The following is a 22,031-nucleotide window of genomic DNA, read 5'->3' as shown; positions in this document are numbered from 1 at the left end:
GTGGACCACCCTGGATCAATGCGCAGGGGATAGCCCTGACGGGGACAGTGCATCACCACAGTCACACTTATGTAATCATGCAAATGCTCCATCCCCAATCATAGACCAGGAGCAACAGGAACATCCTTGGGAGAGTAATGGGCTCTCGGATGTATCTCAATGGATTGTCATTGATGAATGCACTGGGGATGTTGAGGAGGAGGACAACACTTTACACCTACATGATTCACTTCAACAGGAGCACTCTTCAGGGGACATACACACTGTCTTGCACAAAAGGGACCCTGTCAATCCTCAAAGGAAACAGGTCTTGGTAGTAGGTGACTCCCTCCTTAGAGGAACGGAAGCCATCATTTCCAGACCGGATGGGATGGCTCGAGAAACATGCTGCCTCCCGGGGGCAAAAATACACCATATCACTCAGAGGCTCAGCAGGCTCCTAAAGCCCCATCACCCTCCTCACCTTATGTTGATTCATGTAGGTACCAATGACACCGCTAGGCATACTTTTCAAAAGATCACAAATGATTTTCGAGCTCTGGGAACAAAGCTAAAACTGTATAATGTACATGTGATCTTTTCATCCCTCCTCCCTGTTGTAGGACACGGCTCTACAAGGGCCGGAAAAATAGTACAGGTCAATAACTGGCTCAGAAAATGGTGTCAAGAGGAGCATTTTGGCTTCCTTGACCATGGTCTACTCTTCCAAGAGGATGGACTACTGGCAAGCGATGGGGTGCATCTCACACAAGTAGGAAAACATCTTTTTGCACACAGACTCACAAACCTCATCAGGCGCACTTTAAACTAGATCCACTGGGGGAGGGGAACAACAGCCTGGCGAACACTATATTACCCACGACCACAGGGAACCGCCGAAAGGCTAAACGGAGGGCTGCACAAACACAGCAAGGACCAAGTACAGAGAGCACAATAATCCCAAATAAACAGTTCGAGGGGAGGTCACAGGGGCTTACATGTCTTTACACTAATGCTCAGAGCATGGGAAATAAGCAAGACGAACTCCAACTCCTAGCACAGCACCACACATACGATGTCATAGGCATCACTGAAACCTGGTGGGATGACTCCTATCACTGGAATTTAACCATTGAGGGCTATAACCTCTTTCACAGAAATAGAACAAAGGGGAGAGGAGGGGGAGTAGCTTTATATGTCAAAAACAGTTACGTTGCAGAAGAAATACAAGACTGTAATCCGGGAAACCAGCTTGAAAGCATCTGGATAAGAATCAAGGGAACCGGGACTCAAAAAGATCTTGTCGTGGGTGTCTACTACAGACCTCCGAGTCAGGATGAAGGACTTGATGAAGCCTTCTGTCAACAGCTGACCAAACAGGCACAAAGAAGAGATATAGTAGTCATGGGCGATTTCAATTATCCCGATATCTGCTGGAAAACAAACTCAACCAAGAGTACAAAGTCCAACAAATTCCTCACTTGCCTTGCAGATAATTTTATGGTCCAGAAGGTAGAAGAGGCAACAAGGGGATCAGCAACTCTTGATCTAATCTTAACAAATGTGGAAGACCTGATCAATACAGTTGAAGTGGTTGGATCCTTAGGGGCAAGTGACCATGTGCTCCTGCAGTTTGCAATACAAAGGAATGCTGAAACTAAGACAAGTCAAACACGCATTCTGGACTTTAAGAGAGCTGACTTCCAAAAAATGAAGGAATTACTGAGCGGCATTCCATGGACGCCGATATTAAAAAACAAGGGAGTTAAGGATGGATGGGAGTTTTTCAAAAGTGAAATACTCAAGGCGCAAATGCAAACAGTGCCAACAAAGAAGAAAAATAAGACAAGTGCAAAGAAGCCAGAATGGATGTCCAAAGAACTTCTAACTGAGCTAAAGCTCAAAAGTGACATGCACAAGAAGTGGAAAAGGGGAGAAATCACCAAAGAAGAATTCAAACGTATAGCCAACACCTGTAGGGAAAAGGTTCGCAAGGCTAAAGCGCAAAATGAGCTCAGGCTTGCCAGGGACATAAAAAACAACAAAAAAGGCTTTTTTGCTTACGTTGGTAGAAAAAGGCAGAAAAAGGAGGCGATAGGGCCATTGCAAGGAGAAGATGGGGTGATGGCGACAGGGGACAAGGAAAAGGCAGAACTACTTAATGCCTTCTTTGCCTCGGTCTTCTCAGAAAAAGAAAGCCATCTTCAACCTCAGCAACACGGAATGGACGAAGGATTGGGGGAAATCCAACCCCAAATAGGGAAACAAGTTGTCCAGGAACACTTGGCCTCTCTAAACGAATTCAAGTCCCCAGGGCCAGATCAGCTACACCCAAGAGTACTGAAGGAACTAGCGGAAGTTATTTCAGAACCACTGGCAATTATCTTCGAGAGTTCTTGGAGAACGGGAGAAGTCCCAGCAGATTGGAGGAGGGCAAATGTGGTCCCTATCTTCAAGAAGGGAAAAAAGAACGACCCAAACAATTACCGTCCGGTCAGCCTCACATCAATACCAGGCAAAATTCTGGAAAAGATCATTAAGGAAGTGGTCTGCGAACACTTAGAAACAAATGCGGTCATTGCTAATAGTCAACACGGATTTACCAAAAACAAGTCATGCCAGACTAATCTGATCTCTTTTTTCGATAGAGTTACGAGTTGGGTCGATACAGGGAATGCTGTGGATGTAGCGTACCTGGATTTCAGTAAGGCCTTCGACAAAGTCCCCCACGACCTTCTGGCAAACAAACTAGTAAAATGTGGGCTAGACAAAACTACGGTTAGGTGGATCTGTAATTGGCTAAGCGAACGAACCCAAAGGGTGCTCACCAATGCGTCGTCTTCATCATGGAAAGAAGTGACAAGTGGAGTGCCGCAGGGCTCCGTCCTGGGCCCGGTTCTGTTCAACATCTTTATTAACGACTTAGACGAAGGGTTAGAAGGCACGATCATCAAGTTTGCAGACGACACAAAACTGGGAGGGATAGCTAACACTCCAGAAGACAGGAGCAGAATTCAAAACGATCTTGACAGACTAGAGAGATGGGCCAAAACTAACAAAATGAAGTTCAACAGGGACAAATGCAAGATACTTCACTTCGGCAGAAAAAATGGAAATCAAAGATACAGAATGGGGGACGCCTGGCTTGACAGCAGTGTGTGTGAAAAAGACCTTGGAGTCCTCGTGGACAACAAGTTAAACATGAGCCAACAATGTGATGCGGCTGCTAAAAAAGCCAATGGGATTCTGGCCTGCATCAATAGGGGAATAGCGTCTAGATCCAGGGAAGTTATGCTCCCCCTCTATTCTGCCTTGGTCAGACCACACCTGGAATACTGTGTCCAATTTTGGGCACCACAGTTGAAGGGAGATGTTGACAAGCTGGAAAGCGTCCAGAGGAGGGCGACTAAAATGATTAAGGGTCTGGAGAACAAGCCCTATGAGGAGCGGCTTAAAGTGCTGGGCATGTTTAGCCTGCAGAAGAGAAGGCTGAGAGGAGACATGATAGCCATGTACAAATACGTGAAGGGAAGTCATAGGGAAGAGGGAGCAAGCTTGTTTTCTGCTGCCCTGCAGACTAGGACACGGAACAATGGCTTCAAACTACAGGAAAGGAGATTCCACCTGAACATCAGGAAGAACTTCCTCACTGTGAGAGCTGTTCGACAGTGGAACTCTCTCCCCGGGGCCGTGGTGGAGGCTCCTTCCTTGGAGGCTTTTAAGCAGAGGCTGGATGGCCATCTGTCGGGGGTGCTTTGAATGCGATTTCCTGCTTCTTAGCAGGGGGTTGGACTAGATGGCCCATGTGGTCTCTTCCAACTCTACTATTCTATGATTCTATGATTCTATGAAAGTGAAAAATTGCTTACTGGGGGCTATTCAGAAAAATGAGAGCATAACACAAATCTATGCTGTAGTTACATCTAGAACAGTTCACATTGGCCCTTGTCAGAAAGGATATCACGAAGTCAGAAAAGATGCAAAAAAAAAAAAAAAAAAAAAAGACTAGAAAAGGACTCCTTCACATGAGTAAATCACAAAGCATTTGAAAGAAGGGGCTAGTTTGGAAAACAAGATGGCTAGTGGAGGAAATGTGAACTGTTTATAAGGTTTTTTCATCATAGGAAAAGGAAGATGGAAAAAAGTCTTCAGAGTCATATACATGTCATCTAACAAGATCAATTTGTCTATTTTGAATCTACTGGCAAAAAAAGCCCTTTGTTATACAATGCTTAATTTATTTTGCACTGCAACATGGTACAGCAATAAGCTTAGATAATATAAAAATAGGTAGACAAATTCACTGAAGATATGCTATTGTTCTACACCTTCCAATAATTTCTGACTTATGGGGGCAAATATCCCGAAGTTTTCTTGACAACATTTGTCCACAAGGAGTTTTCCTTTGCCTTCCCCTGGAGCTGAGAGAGTCACTTTGGAGTTTCTATGGCTGAGCGGGAATTCAAACCCTGGTCTCTAGAGTCATAGTTAAATGCTCAAACTACTACACCAAAGTTGGCTCAGCATGTTATCAACACTGTGGTGTCTAAATAAAACCTCTGGGATCAGGCATTTTATTTGCTTAATTTCCTGCCTTTCTTCCAACATGGGATCCAAAGCAGTGTACAGTACAGCATTGTAAAAACACAATGCAACTAAACAGCAAGCCTTCAAAATTCTAACTACGGGAAGAAAGCAGGGAGGAAATTAACTGTCAATATGTTGCTAATCTTTGTTTCTTATTATGCAATAATGATACTTTTTTAGATGTTACATTTTTTTTCGTCTTTCTTGTCTGTCACTGTAAATGCATTCAGGAGGTGTACTCCAGTTATATATGTTTCATACAGTTTGCACTTGTATCCATGTCATATTCATGCTATGTAACAAATTGCACAAAACAGCATTACTAGTGAAAGTGTGTGCTTTAGAGAGATAATTTACTTTCTGTAGCCATTTCTGGGAGCAACAGCCTTGAGACAGCAGAAAATACTGAGCAATCGAAGGTGATCATGGACTTCCTTCTATATGCCACAATCCTGACTAAGAAGAGCCAATAGTTAGCCCAGGGTTTGTTAAAAGAAAGTTCAGAAAGAGTCAAATTAACATATGTGTGAACAAATCAAGCTTCCTACTTTGACTCTGGATCTTCTCGTGTGGTTCTCTTGGGGAGATGCTTTTTTACAAGGTTCCTACAAAAAGAAAGAGAGAAAGTATGAATGAATATATAACTTGAAGAGAAACCACAAACTGAACCATGTATTTGTTCCTAATTCCATTCCCTAGGACTGACATTAATTATATTACATATAAGTTCCAGCCTTCCTTCGTCAGCTCCACTTCGTCACTTAATCCTTCCAGTTTTGTTGCATAAGAAGACTGGTAGGTCAAATAGGTGAAAAAATGAATAACATCTTTTGAGATATTTCAAGAAGCTGCTTGAATCAAAATAATTAGGGGAAATTCCAATATACAGACCCAACGACTATTAATTTCAAATGTGACAAAGATTTACTTAAATGCATAATGATTTGTAACAACCAATTTTCAGCAATATCAGATAGGTATCACACCATCACATTATGGTTTTTCCCAAGTTATAATCATGTGGATGTAGCATATCTTGATTTCAGTAAGACCTTTAACAAGGTTCCCCATGACTTTCTTGCAAACAAACTAGTCAAATGTGGACTACGTAATGATACTATTAAGTGAATCTGTAATTGGGTAAGCGACCGAACCCAAAGAGTGCTAACCAATGACTTCTCTTCATCCTGGAAAAAGTGACTAGTGGAGTGCTGCGGGGTTCGGTACTGGGATTGGTACTGTTCAACATCTTTATTAATGACTTAGATGAAGGCTTAGAGGGTGTGCTTATCAAGTTTGCAGATGGCACTAAATTAAGAGGGATAGCTAATACTCCAGAGGGCAGGAGATAAATTCAAAATGACCTCAACAGATTAGAGAGCTGGGCTAAAACTAACAAAATGAATTTCAACAAAGAGACAAATGTAAGATACCACATTTAGGCAGAAAAAATGAAATGCTAAGATACGGAATGGGTGATGCCTGGCTTGACAACAGTCCATGAGAGAAAGATCTTGGAGTCTTTGTGGACAACAAGTTGAACATGAGCCAACAGTGAGATGCAGCAGCTAAAAATCCATGACGAAGGACGTCATGGTGCCTCTCCATTCGGCTTTGGTTAGACCTCACCCAGAATATTGTGTCCAATTCTGGTCACCACAGTTTAAATTGACAAGCTGGAAGGTGTTGAGAGGAGGGCAACTAAAATGATCAAAGGTCTGGAGACCATGAATTCCTATGAGGAGCGTCTTAAAGAACTGTCTATGTTTAGTCCGCAGAAGACAAGGTTGAGAGGAGACATGACAAGGTTGAGAGGATGTCATAAGAAAAGGGAGCAGGCTTGTTTTCTGCTGCCCTGGAAACTAGGACTCTGAGCAATGGGTTCAAATTACAAAGAAGGAGATTCCATCTGAACATTAGGAAGAACTTCCTGATTCAACAGTGGAATTTTCTGCCTCAGAGAGAGGTGGAGGCTCCTTCTTTGGAAGCTTTTAAACAGAGTATGCATGCCTATCTGTCGGAGGTACTTTGATTGTGCTTTTCCTGTGTGGTTGGAGGTTGGATTGGATGGCCCATACGGTGTCTTCTAACTCTATGATTCTAAGAAAACTCAAGTGTGAAATGTTAAGTACAAGACTGGGAAAAGAAAAAGAACCAAAAGATTTGAGTCTAATAAAAATAAGGAAGGGGCAAAAAGGAACCTGCATATAGTAACTGGGTTGCACTTGGATTATGGAAGCTTCTTCCTTGGGAGGTTACCTTGACTCTTTTCTGCTGTCTTTCTCCTGATGAGTCATTATGTTTTATTGAACTAAACATCTGATTTTAATTGTGTTGTGATAGGTAGAGCTTTTAATATTTAAATGTGTTTTAGTAATGCCTCTCACATTTTATTGAAGTTTTTGTATATATTTTAATCTAATTTAATATTTTTTTAAGATTATAAGCTGCCTTGAGACCAACTATCAGTGAAGAAGTGGGATAAGATAGCCATTGCAACTTTATCAGCCACACAGGGGGAAATGCTTTTGCCTTCCTTTCAGTTTAGCCTTAGGACCAGCAGAAGCAACAATAAGGCACAAAAGAAAAAAGAAAGCCCACTCTATCAAAAGCATTCATCTGGAGAATGTGGATATTTTTTCTTCTACTCTGTCTACGTTTTCCTTTAAAAGGATACTGACAATCTTAAAAAGAAAAAAAATGCATCCCTTGAAAGCTCAAAGTGTAATAACAGAATCCACAATAAAGTGTCTGTCTTTCTGTCTATCTGCATTGATTCTGAAATAATTTCAACCTGAAAAATGATCTTAAACCCACCTGCAAATACTTTATACCACTGTTTCTTAAACTGTGGATCCTAACCTCTTAACTCAATGTTTGGATCATGAAAAATTTGGCAACAGTAATGGGTTTCTGAATGTCATGTAGTGACTATTTTAGTCAGTTACATCTGTTGTGCATTGCATACATTGGACTCTGCAGAAGATTCTTCAGCTGTATTTCATAAAAGAAAAATCAGTCTGTTTAGCAATAATAATAATAATAATAATAATAATAATAATAATAATAATACTTTATTTTTATACCCCGGCCTCCATCTCCCCGAAGGGACTCGGTGCGGCTTACATGGGGCCAAGCACGAATAAAAACAGCAAACCAAATAAAACATCAACAAAAAAATACAGACACCGATATTAACATTCAACACTCTAAACATAACAAAAGTATAAAATGATAGTCATACTAAAATATGGATTTGCCACCCAAGTAGAGGGGGTAAAAACGAACTGGGCAAAGTGCAACAAGCGAGTATTATAACACGAGGTAGTTGATTCAGTGCAACCGTCAATAAGAGAGCAACTTGGGAGAGGTGGACCCTGTAACTGATAGGGCAAGATAAAGTGCAGTGGATGAGGAAATGGTCACAGATATAAGGTCTATCATGGGGATGGGGAATTCATTCTCCGAAAGCCTGTTGGAAGAGCGCTGAAAATACTGATTTGTTACCAGTAAATGCTTGATTTTATACTATTTTATGTACTCATATTCTTGGGGTCATGTAAAAATTTCTGGGGGGGAGGAGTCTCAAGAAGCCCTTCTCTGGAGCCCCCCAAAACTCAAAATGAATCATAGAATCATAGAATTGGAAGAGACCCATCCTGTCCAACCCCCTGCCAAGAAGCAGGAAATCACATTCAAAGACAGATAGCCATCCAGCCTCTGCTTAAAAGCCTCCAAAGAAGGAGCCTCCACCGCACTCCAGGGCAGAGAGTTCCACTGCTGAACAGCTCTCACAGTGAGGAAGTTATTCCTGATGTTCAGGTGGAATCTCCTTTCCTGTTGTTTAAAGCCATTGTTCTGCATCCTAGTCTCCAGGGCAGCTCCCTCCTCCCTATGACTTCCCCTCACATATTTATACATGGCTATCATGTCTCCTTTTCAGCTTTCTCTTCTGCAGGCTAAACATGCCCAGCTCTTGAAGGACTAAAATGCCTATCAGAAGTGATGTGCCACTTTTTGAAGTGAACTGAAATTTGGACTGCTAGACGGAGCAGTGGGAGAGAATCCCCCCCTTGCAGCTGCCCACCTGTGTTTATTTATTATTTATTTATTTACAGCATTTATATTCCGCCCTTCTTCACCCCGAAGGGGACTCAGGGTGGATCACATTACACATATAGGCAAACATTCAATGCCTTTTAACATAAAACAAAGACAAGACAAACATAGGCTCCGAGCGGGCCTCGAACTCATGACCTCCTGGTCAGAATGATTCATTGCAGCATCTAAGATTTCTTTTTGTAGAAGAAATGATGAAACTAGAAATATGCTGCAGGATCAATCCAGATTTAGGCAATTTGCAGGCCTCTGATTGTTTGCCAAATGGGCACTTCAATTTACCTCAGCCAATATAAGTAAAAGTTATGGATGCCAAGCTTCAGACCAACAATATCTGGAAGGTAGTGTGCCGTACAGCCTATCTTAAGCCGACTTTACTTTTCTGTGGTTCTATAATATATCCTCTCCAACAAAAATTTTACCATCTTATCCTCATATTGGAAATGGGCAGACACTGATAAGTAAAGCATTATCCACAGCTTTCTAAGAGAAGTTGACTGACAAAAGATTTAGGACAAAAAATGGAGTATCTCTTCACACAGTGCACAGTAAATCTACAGATTTTGCTGCTACAAAAATGTGTAGATGGCCATCAACTTAAATGGTTTTAAATGGAGGTTAGAAAACCCATGGGAATTATTATTATTATTATTATTATTATTATTATTATTATTATTATTATTATTATACGCCTCTCCCAATGGCTCAAGGCGGGGTGCAACAAAGTTAAAAACATATGAACATAACATATATGCAATAAATTACATAGATAAAAACACACAAATATAAAAAAATTGCACCAAATACAGATACGGAATTGACATATAGAAACCATAAAATATAAATCATATAAATATAAATTGAAAGTTGACTGGGTAAGCCTGCCAGAAGATGGGTCTTGGGTTTAAATTCCAACAGCTTGTATAAATTCTTAATTATAGTTATAATGTGTTGCCGTCAGGTTTAGAGGCAGGAGGCCCCTGAACATCAGTTCTTGGGAGCAAGAACAGGATGGGGCTTTTGCCCCGGGAAGCCTCACAAATGGGGCCATGAAAGCATCCTAGTTGGCTGCTGTAGAAAACATGATATGGACTAGCTACGCTTTTATTTAACTTCCCATTTGTCTCTCAGCAGAATGAAATTCCACAACATATGCAAATGTGTGCAATTAGACCAGACATGATCAAACTTTGGCCCTTCAGATGTTTTGGGCTTCAACTCCCACAAATCCTAACAGCTGGTAGGCCCAAGTTTGCCCATATCTGAATTAGACCCTGACTTTGGCTCACAACTAAGCTAGCAAAACTTAATTCTCAGAGAGATTGTTTCCTAGAAGGAATTTATCCCTTTTTTGTATCACTGTCATTTTGCTTTGTGAAAAAGGACAACCCCTCACCACCACTCAGTTCTCCCAAATAAATGTGATACATAATAAGGACAGGTTGCTTACCTGTAACCATGTTTCTTCGAGTGTTACTCTGTGAATGCACACTAGTGGAGATAAATGCGCCTGCATTTATCTCTACAGAAAATCTTCCAAGCTGAATCTTTTAAATTTTGGCGGTAACTCCTCCCCTCTCCCCAGAGGGCATAAAAGCCAGCCCCTGGCGCCAGCTCCCCAGTTCCTTCGCCACTAAGGCAATGAGAAAGGGAGAGGTTTGCCAGAGGTGAGGAAGGGTGGGATTGTGTGGATTCACAGAGTAATACTCGAAGAAACATGGTTACAGGTAAGCAACCTGTCCTTTTTCTTCGTGTACTCTGTGAATAACCACTAGTTACATAGCAGAAGAGCGATTGAACAACATTGCATATACTCTTAAAGAAATAATAAAGTTTGTTTCGTTACACAACTTTTGAGTCCTTGTGGAGGGGAAGCGACAAGGTTATGGAAGACAGGTGGACAGGACTGATCTGCCAAAGAGTAATCTCTATTCGAGTCTATTCGATGGTGAGAGGTGTAGCCCATACGGCAGCTTTACAGATAGAGTCCAGAGGAAGCCCTCTCAGGAAGGCTGTCGAGGTAGCTAACGCCCTGGTGGACCTCGGCTTAACCGAGGGGGATGGGGGGGGCAGTGAGCAAGCTGGTATTCAATAGTGGAGGCAATCCAATGGAATAGTCTTTGGGAGGAGAGCGGATCTCCCAATCTGTTGGGGGCATAGGACACGAAGAGCCTGGGAGTTTTCCTGGTAGAATGTGTCCTGTCCCTACAGAACAGTAACGCCCTCCTGACATCCAGGAGATGTAACCTCTTTTCTAATGTAGAGGTTGAGTTTTGAAAAAAGGAAGGAAGAACAATGTCCTCATTGACATGAAAAGCAGAGTCCACCTTGGGCAGAAAGATGATGTCCATCCTCAAAACCGCCCGGTCGTGATGGAATCGAAGGTAGGGTTCGTCGATACGAAGGGCAGCAAGTTCAGAAGGCCTGCCCTTCGTTCGCCTCCAGTGCAGGCGATAGATCAAGTCTGAGAGAGAGCACTGAATCCAAATGTATGGATTCTGCTAGATCGCCATCTTGGTCATCGTCCTCGGTCCCTTGAGGGGATCGAAGAGGAGACGCTGCTTGTGGGTCTGGACGCTGTGGGAGGGGATGGCTCACGGCCGAGGCAGCTGGTTGCTTGGAGGCCAGGGCCGCTCTGGACAAGGGAGCAGGGTAGCTGGGGGAGCTTTTGCCTGAACCTTGAGGGGATCAAAGAGGAGACAAGGCCAAGGCCGCTCTGGCAAGGTGGGTTGTCTGTCGCCCCCTCTCCGCAGTTGTGGAGGGTGGGAAAAGTTCCTGGCGGGCTTGCAGTTGTTGAGCTCGAGTTTGGGGAACTGAGACCCTGACCACTGTTTGAGAGGAGTGGTGGGGTGAGTCCTGCAATTCGCCGTCTGGCAACTGGCAAGTCGGAGACTGGGAAGGTAACCTCCTAGCCTGGGCTGGTTGGATAGGAGATGAGCGTCAAGAGGATGTCACCAAGGAAGATGGGACATCCTTCTTGGAGAACGCTGAAGAGGAGGAACATTGTGGAGCCCTCTTTTTGGCCGGCAGCTGCTTAGATGGGGCCCCCATGGAATTTCCCAGTGTGGGCTCCACTCATGGAGCCGCAGAGTCGGATTGGGCTCAGCGGATCTCCTCATGGGTGTCATGGAGCCAATTCCCAGAGCTGAGTCTGCAAGCTCTGGAATCGGAGCCATAACAACAAGCACTCCCCGATAGCTCATGCAGACACCTGGCACCGGAGCATGGGAACTTTTGGAGTGAGAATCAAAACAGCTTTAATGAATAGTTGGTGTTGTAGTGGTAGTAATGTGATATGTGGGGTGGGGTTTGGTGATGATATTTACGTGTGGTGTGACGTTGTAGCAAAGGTGATAAAAATGATTGTGTGTAAACATTATGTCATTCTCGACTTTTCCCAAGTCGTGTGTTCTTCAATAAAGATTGGTTTTGATAACAGCTACCTTTGGTCTGTGTTCATGCTGGTCGTTTGAAGTAAGCGTGACATTAAGTCGAGAATCCCATTCTCACCCTCCTGCGGAGTCGCAGTGAAGTGATAATGAGTGGAGGGGGCGATCGGAGCCCGAAGGGGGCAGAGGGGCCCTTGCCAGATGTTCGGCCGCTGGGAGAGGAAACGCTACAGGCCATCGCTTCCTCTACCGGCTACCCCAGACCGAATGGAGTGACTCAGAGGATCCCCAGAGGAGGGAGAGGCATCTCAGCGGCTGCAGAGACCAGTTGGGGGTCCGGAGGGAGCATGCCGGAGACCGTGGCTCTACGGTTATCCATCCTGGAGACCAACCTGTCCCGGCTGTCGGAAACCGTGGGAAGGTTGGGGCCGTTGTTGGAGGAGAATCTCCAGAGGGGGCCCACCCAATACGGGGCCGAAAGGGAGCCGTGCGAGGAAGAGGCTTGGGGCCAAAGGGGCCAGCGTGCATCAACGCAGAGCCCAGCGGCAGCAGGCGGAGACGGAGATGAGGAGTACTGGCAGGAACTGGAGTTCCGAGAAAGGATGGGGCGCGAGGTGGATCGCCAGCGAGCCTTGGGGACTCTGAGACCGCCAACTCCAGCAGGACTCCCCACCCCCCGAATTGGCGTCGGGGTCGAAATACCGATAGGACCAGGGATCGGGTCCAGTGGGTTGGTAGAGGAAGGCGGAGAGGAGCCGGAGACCCATGGAGATGGGGAGGATGCACCGCCCGATGAGGGAAGACGAAGCGCGGGGCCTACGTTTAGATGGCTGGAAGGGCCGATGGCAGCAGCGGAGGTCCGGGGGCCGCGGGGGACGACCGCTGGGCTGGGGCGCGGCGTGGTCAAAGGGACGGCTCAGGGGAACCTGATGCAACCCCTCCCCAGGCCGCCCATGCAGAGGCAACGAGCCGCAGAATGGATGCCTAGGAGAGAGGAGCTTAAACTGAAATACGGAGGGGAATCGTCCGAGCTGAACTTTTTCCTCATTGGCATCAGAGGATACATGGAGGACAATGCGCACACATTCCCCTCCGAAGGAAGCATGATTCGGGCCATTGGGAATACCCTCAAAAGAGGGGCGGCCAGCTGGTATGTGCAATTACATGCCAGGCGTGACCCGTGCTTGAGATCAGTGCCCCAATTTCTAGCTGCACTGGAGAACCGATTTAGAGACCCGCTGGAGCAGGGGTCCCCAAACTTTTTAAACAGGGGGCCAGTTCACGATCCTTTGGACCGTTGGAGGGCCAGACTATATTTGGCCACTGAGCAATAATAATAATTAATAATAATAGTAACAACAATAAAAATAAAAAAGAGGGTTGGCAGAGACCCTTTCAGCCATTTAGTCCAACCCTCTTCTGCCTCTCTGCACCAAAAGCACAAGCAAAGCATCCCTGACAGATGTCCACCCAGCCTCAATGTTGTTGATAATAATAATAATAATAATAATAATAATAATAATAATAATAATACAGGGTATTGGAACACAATACTCCTGACCTCACAATCGCGTTAAAAAACAAAGTATGGATTGTTGATGTTGCAATCCCAGGTGACAGAAGGATTGAGGAGAAACAACTGGAAAAGCTGACACGATATGAGGATTTAAAGATCAAATTACAAAGACTCTGGCACAAGCCAGTCAAGGTGGTCCCAGTGGTGATCAGCACACTGGGTGCAGTGCCTAAAGACCTTGGCCTGCACTTAAACACAATCGGTACTGATAAAACTACCACCTGCCAGCTGCAGAAGGCCACCATACTGGGATCTGCACACATTTTTCGCCGATACATCACACAGTCCTAGACACTTGGGAAGTGTCCGACATATGATCCAATATAACAGCCAGAACAGAGTCTGCTGTGGACTCATCTTGTTGTGTTTCAAATAATAATAATAATAATAATAATAATAAGGGTTTTAAGAGAAGAAGAGGACCCTTGGTCATTTAGCCCAACCCCTTCTGCCCTTGTGCCGTGGGGGCTGGATAAATGGCTTCGATGGGCCGCATCCGGCCCCCGGGCCTTAGTTTGGGGACCCCTGATCTACACTGTAGAATTAATGCAGTTTGGCACCACTTTGAACTCAAGACTACGGGATCCTAGGAGTTGCAGTTCGACAAGGCCTTGAGCCTTCTCCGCCAAACTACAGCTCCCAGGATCCCACAGCAGTTCAAGTGGTGTCAAACTGCATTCGTACCACAGTGTAGATGCAACCTTACTCTTGCATCATTGAGCTACATTCAGAGTAGACTCCTTGCTCACCTAGTAAAACTACAACTCCCAGAAGGGCAGTTCAAGTGAAGCCACACTGCATTCAAGCTAATAAGGAATAATGATGATTACGATAATGATAATACTGATAATTATAAGAGTGATAATAATGATTATAATAATGATAATGATGATAATAGATAGATGATAGATTGATAGACAGACAGACACATGGTATATATTCTAATAGATACATAGATAGAGTATATATTCTATTAGATAGATACTTAGATATATAATATTTTCTATTAGATATATGTAATAGATAAATAGATAATATATTCTGAGATAGAGAGATTGGTAGATACATACACATAACATATTTTCTAACAGAGAGAGGTACATATATTCTATTAGCTAGACACATATAGTATATATTCTATTAGACAGACAGATATTCTTTTAGATAGATAGATAGATAGATAGATAGATAGATAGATAGATAGATAGATAGATAGGCAGGTAGATAGATAGATAGATAGATAGATAGATAGATAGATAGATAGATAGAAAGACAGGTAGGTAAGTAGGTAGGTAGATAAACAGACAGATAGATAGATAGATAGATAGATAGATAGATAGATAGACAGACAGACAGGTAAGTAGATAAATACATAGGTAAGTAGGTAGGTAGATAAATAGGTAGGTAGATAGATAGATAGATAGATAGATAGATAGATAGATAGACAGGTAGGTAAGTAGGTAGGTAGGTAGATAAATAGATAGATAGATAGATAGATAGATAGATAGATAAGTAGGTAGATAGATAGATAGATAGATAATTAGACAGACAGACAGGTAGGTAGGTAGGTAGATAAATAGGTAGGTAGGTAAGTAGGTAGGTAGGTAGATAGACAGACAAGACAGACAGGTAGGTAAATAGGTAGGTAGATAGATAGATAGATAGATAGATAGATAGACAGACAGACAGACAGACAGGTAGGTAAGTAGGTGGGTAGATAAATAAATAGATAGATAGATAGATAGATAGACAGGTAGGTAGGTAGGTAGGTAGATAGATAGATAGATAAGTAGGTAGGTAGATAAATAGATAGATAGATAGATAGATAGATAGATAGATAGACAGACAGACAGACAGACAGGTAGGTAGGTAGGTAGATAAATAGGTAGGTAGGTAGGTAGACAGACAAGACAGACAGGTAGGTAAATAGGTAGGTAGATAGATAGGTAGATAGATAGATAGATAGATAGACAGACAGACAGACAGACAGACAGACAGACAGGTAAATAGGTAGGTAGATAGATAGATAGATAGATAGATAGATAGATAGATAGATAGACAGACAGACAGACAGACAGACAGACAGGTAAATAGGTAGATAGATAGATAGATAGATAGATAGATAGACAGACAGACAGGTAAATGGGTAGATAGATAGATAGATAGATAGATAGATAGATAGATAGATAGACAAATAAGTAGGTAGGTAGATACTAGATAGATAGATAGATAGATAGATAGAAAGACAGGTAGGTAGGTAGGTAGATAGATAGATAGATAGATAGATAGACAGATAAATAGGTAGATAGATAGATAGATAGATAGATAGACAGATAAATAGGTAGATAGATAGATAGATAGATAGATAGATAGATAGATAGATAGATAGAAAGACAGGTAGGTAGATAGATAGATAGATAGATAAATAGGTAGATAGATAGATAGATAGACAGATAAATAGGTAGATAGATAGATAGATAGATAGATAGATAGATAGATAGATAGACAGATAAATAGGTAGATAGATAGATAGATAGATAGATAGATAGATAGAAAGACAGGTAGGTAGATAGATAGATAGATAGATAGATAGATAGATAGACAGATAAATAGGTAGATAGATAGATAGATAGATAGATAGACAGATAAATAGGTAGATAGATAGATAGATAGATAGATAGATGATAGATAGAAAGACAGGTAGGTAAATAGATAGATAGATAGGTAGGTAGATAGACAAATAGGTAGGTAGATAGATAGAAAGACAGGTAGGTAAATAGGTAGATAGATAGATAGATAGATAGATAGATAGATAGATAGATAGATAGATAGATAGAAAGACAGGTAGGTAAATAGATGGATAGATAGGTAGGTAGATAGATAAATAGGTAGGTAGGTAGGTAGGTAGAAAGACAGGTAGGTAAATAGGTAGGTAGATAGATAGATAGATATATCTGTACCTAATAGACTATCTGCTCTCCCTGAGCGTGTGCAGCTCAACAGGTGCCTGACTTGGGAGGAGACCCATCCATCCCTTCTTCAGAGCCTCCCCCCCCCCCCCAAAAAAAAAAAAAAAGAAATCCCTTTAATTCTATCCAGGGAAAGGGAAGCCGAGGCGCCTCCCGTGTGAACGTGGCTCCCTTCCTTTCCTCCCAAAAGAACAGCGGGGTCTAAGATTCCGAGAAGCGGCACAAAAGGAGGAGCCGGAGAGGGAAAGGCAAGGCGGGCGGGCGGAGGCCCTTCCCAGGCACCAAGCCCTTCGGCTCCCGGCTCAGCTCGCCCACTTCTTTCGGAGCCTTTCCTCATCGACAGGATGGGCGACTATTAGGGTTTTAGCTGCAAAGGGGCGCTGGGAAAAGTGGGAGAAAGACCCAAAGTGGAGCAATTACATTATACGATCTTATTTTCTTATTTTACTTTATTATATATTTATTATATATATAATATACAGGGTGTTTGAAAAAGTACTCCCTATTACCATTTAAATTAAATGTATCATTTGCATCATTTTATATTAATTTCTTTTTATTGTTGTATTATCTTATTGTAATATTTTACTATTAATGTCATGTTATTTTATGTCGTTATTTTATTTTATTAGTACTTCATTTGATGTTATTCTTTTTATTATTATATTTTTATTACTTATTATTGTATTACTATTGTATTTTATTACTTTGTTTTGTTATTGTATTATTTTTTTTTGTATTGCTGCATTTTATTACTTTATTTGATGTTATGTTATTTTAATAGTTTATATTATTTTATTTTTATGATGTTATTATTGTATTACTGTATTTCATTACTTTATTTTATGTTATTTTATTATTTTACATTATATTTTACTCTAATTTTAATTAGATTTCCATGTATTATATTATATTATATTATATTATATTATATTATATTATATTATATTAGATCAATGATAGATTCCAGGTCAAATATATGTGGCTTGAAAAAAAAATTTCCTTCTTTTTTTCCTCTCTCCTTTTTTTCCTCATCCTATACCCACTATGGTTCTCACTCTTTCTATGTATAGAAACACTTAATAAAAACATTTTAAAAATATGTGGCTTGAATTCTTGCTATCAATCCATCTATCATCCACTATATATACTATGTATGTGTGTGTGTGTTTGTATGCATGCATATATCCGTGCCTGCATACAAATCCGTTTATATATGCATGCATTATATATATGTATGATTTTATTTATGTTTTAACTTTGGTAACAATGTTTTAATTAATGTATACATGCTGTAAGCCGCCTTGGGTCGGCTTGTGGAGAAAGGCAGGGTAAAAATATCACACACACACACATATATATATACACACACACATACAAACACACACACACACATATGATAGAATTTCAACCCACTGGTATATATATTATTGCTCTGAATAGAAACAATATATATGATAAATAGATTTAAATTAACTTTATTTTTATTTCTATTTCTCTATATGTTTTGATTCATTTTTTACGGTAGGAGTGCTGATGTTGTTATTATCAGTAATTATTATTATTATTATTATTATTATTATTATATATTTTTGCTGCTGCTACTGCTGCTCTTATTTGGCATCTTTAGGATCCATTGGGAAAAGGAGTAAGGAGTTAAATTATTATTACAGACCTCACAACCTCTGGTGATGCCTGCCATGGACGTGGGCGAAACGTCAGGAGAGAATGCTTTCGGTACATCACCATGCAGCCCAGAAAACTCACAGCAACCCAGCGATTCCGGCAATGAAAGCCCTCGAAAACATATTATTATTATTATTATTATTATTATTATTATTATTATTATTATTATTACTATTATTATTATTATTATTATTATTATTATATTGCTGCTGCTACTGCTGCTCAACCTCAGGCTCCGTTGGGAAACCAAATCAGAAGTTAAATTATTATTACAGACCTCACAACCTCTGAGGATGCCTGCCATGGACATGGGCGAAACGTCAGGAGAGAATGCTCCAGGAACCTGACCATGCAGCCCAGAAAACTCACAGCAACCCAGCGATTCTGGCTATGAACGCCCTCAAAAACATATTATTATTATTATTATTATTATTATTATTATTATTATTATTATTATTATTTTATGACACAGCAAACAAGATAGATATGCTGGATTTCATTATTATTATTATTATTATTATTATTATTATTATTATTATTATTATTATTAATCACCATGGAATTAATGCACTGTGGCACCACTTTAGCTGCCACGGCTGTAAGCTATGGGAAATTGGGAGTTGTAGCTGGACAAAGTCTTTCGCCGAGAGAGAGAGAAAGTATAGAGCGAGAATATATATATATATAGAGAGAGAGAGAATATACAGTAGAGTCTCACTTATCCAACATAAACGGGCCAGCAGAATATTGGATAAGCGAATATGTTGGATAATAAGGAGGGATTAAGGAAAAGCCTATTAAACATCAAATTAGGTTATGATTTTACAAACTAAGCACCAAAACATCATGTTATGCAACAAATTTGACAGAAAAAGTAGTTCAATATGCAGTAATGTTATGTAGTAATTACTGTATTTACGAAATTAGCACCAAAATATCACGATGTATTGAAAACATTGACTACAAAAATGCGTTGGATAGTCCAGAGTGTTGGATAAGTGAGACTCTACTGTAACAACAACAACAACAACAACAACAACAACAACAACATGTTTTCGAGGGCTTTCATGGCCGGAATCGCTGGGTTGCTGTGAGTTTTCTGGGCTGCATGGTCATGTACCGGAAGCATTCTCTCCTGAAGTTTCGCCCACGTCCATGGCAGGCATCCTCAGAGGTTGTGAGGTCTGTAAATAATAATTTAACTTCTGATTTGGTTTCCCAGTGGATCCTGAGGTTGCCAAATAAGAGCAGCAGTAGCAGCAGCAACAATATAATAATAATAAAAATAATAACAATAATAACAATATGTTTTCGAGGGCTTTCATGGCCGGAATCGCTGGGTTGCTGTGAGTTTTCTGGGCTGTATGGTCAGGTTCCTGGAGCATTCTCTCCTGACGTTTCGCCCATGTCCATGGCAGGCATCACCAGAGGTTGAGAGGTCTGTAATAATAATTTATCTTCTTATTTGCTTTCCCAATGGAGCCTGAGGTTGAGCAGCAGTAGCAGCAGCAATAATAATAATAATAATAATAATAATAATAATAATAATAATAATAATAATAATATATTTTCGAAGGCTTTCATGGCCGGAATCGCTGGGTTGCTGTGAGTTTTCTGGTCATGTACCAGAAGCATTCTCTCCTGACGTTTCGCCCACGTTTCCCAATGGAGTCTGAGGTTGAGCAGCAGTAGCAGCAGCAATAATAATAATAATAATAATAATAATAATAATAATAATATGTTTTCGAAGGCTTTCATGGCCGGAATCGCTGGGTTGCTGTGAGTTTTCTGGTCATGTACCAGAAGCATTCTCTCCTGACGTTTCGCCCACGTTTCCCAATGGAGTCTGAGGTTGAGCAGCAGTAGCAGCAGCAGCAATAATAATAATAATAATAATAATAATAATAATAATAAGAAGAAGAAGAAGAAGAAGAAGAAGAAGAAGAAGAAGAAGTTTTCGAGAGCTTTCATGGCCGGAATCGCTGGGTTGCTGTGAGTTTTCTGGTCATGTACCAGAAGCATTCTCTCCTGACGTTTCGCCCACGTTTCCCAATGGAGCCTGAGGTTGAGCAGCAGTAGTATCAGCAATAATAATAATAATAATAATAATAATATAATAATAATAATAATAATAATAATAATAATACAGTAGAGTCTCACTTATCCAACATAAACGGGCTGGCAGAATGTTGGATAAGCGAATATGTTGGATAATAAGGAGACATTAAGGAAAAGCCTATTAAACATCAAATTAGGTTATGATTTTACAAATGAAACACCAAATCATCATGTTATACAACAAACTTGACAGAAAAAGTGGTTCAATACGCAGTAATGCTATGTAGTAATTACTGTGTTTATTAATTTAGCACCAAAATATCACGATGTATTGAAAACATTGACTCCAAAAATGCGTTGGATAATCCAGAACGTTGGATAAGCGAGTGTTGGATAAGTGAGACTCTACTGTAATATGTTTTCAAAGGCTTTCATGGCCGGAATCGCTGGGTTGCTGTGAGTTTTCTGGGCTGCATGGTCAGGTTCCTGGAGCATTCTCTCCTGACGTTTCGCCCACCTCCATGGCAGGCATCCTCAGAGGTTGTGAGGTCTGTAAATAATCATTTAACTTCTGATTTGGTTTCCCAGTGGAGCCTGAGGATGCCAAATAAGAGCAGCAGTATCAGCGGCAACAAACAAGGTTCCATTTATTTCGGATAAATGAAATCCTCAAACTTTTAAAGCAGAGGGCCGGTCCACAATCCTTCAGACTGTGGAGGGGCCGAATTATCATTTGGAGGGAAAAAAACCGAACAAATTCCTATGCACACTGCACATGTCTTATTTGTAGTGCAAAACAACAACATCAATGAAAGAACAATACAATATTTAAAAATGAAAACAATTGTAACCAGCATAAACCTATCAGGATTTCAATGGGAAGTGTGGGCCTGCTTCTGGCCAATGAGATAGTCAAGTTAATTAGGATTGTTGTTGTTGTTGTTGTGTGCCTTCAAGTCATTTCAGACTTTGGGCGAGCCTAAGTCTAAAATTATTTATTTATTCATTTACTATATTTATTACATTTATATACCGCCCTTCTCACCCTGAAGGGGACTCAGAGCAGCTGTATAATATAATACAATATATTTTATTATTAGCATAGCACAATATTAGCATTATATATTACTACTAGCTGTGCCCGGCCACGCGTTGCTGTGGCAAAGTGGTGGTGGTATTGGTTAAAAATTGTTGTGTAATTTTTATTTGATGTTATTTGCATTTTTAAATTAATTTTATTGTAAGTTATATTTTTATTATATTTTATTATTTTCTTGTATTGTTTTTAGTTATTTTCTGTTATTATAGTATTTTATTGTATTAATTTTTTAGTGTTTTTTATTATTTTTTATTGGGTTGCTAGGAGACCAAGTTGGAGGAGCTTAGCCTTCTAACTGGTAGCAATTGGATAAAAGCAATTATTCCTCTCCCTCTAATTAGGACTTTATTTTTCTTTTCTTTTTGTTGTATCAACCTAGAGGCGTGGATGATGGGTTGTGTTGTCAAATTTCGAGGTTGGGGGGCCTGTAGTTTTGTTGTTTTGTGGGTCGCCGTGATGCCATCACTCTTTTATATAGATAGATATTGAACTATACCACTATACTGTAATATTATATGTAATATATAACATATACAATACAATATTTAAAAATAAAAATAATTTTAACC

The 22,031-nt window shown here is 40.8% G+C and overlaps 1 protein-coding gene across 8 annotated transcripts in view; it reads right to left on the bottom strand.

The window, feature by feature from the left end:
• trip10 (thyroid hormone receptor interactor 10) overlaps positions 1-22,031 on the bottom strand; it is a 274,634-nt gene that overhangs the window by 54,269 nt on the left and 198,334 nt on the right. For all 8 annotated transcript variants that reach the window (XM_062974102.1, XM_062974103.1, XM_062974100.1 and 5 more), the window contains one exon: positions 5,115-5,171. In XM_062974102.1, coding sequence (XP_062830172.1) covers positions 5,115-5,171 — 57 coding nt within the window. The remainder of the gene's footprint in view (positions 1-5,114; positions 5,172-22,031) is intronic.

This window comes from Anolis carolinensis, chromosome 2, assembly GCF_035594765.1.
Source record: "Anolis carolinensis isolate JA03-04 chromosome 2, rAnoCar3.1.pri, whole genome shotgun sequence".
NCBI classification, from domain to species: domain Eukaryota; kingdom Metazoa; phylum Chordata; class Lepidosauria; order Squamata; family Dactyloidae; genus Anolis; species Anolis carolinensis.
This window is presented reverse-complemented; position numbering and strand designations above follow the sequence as displayed.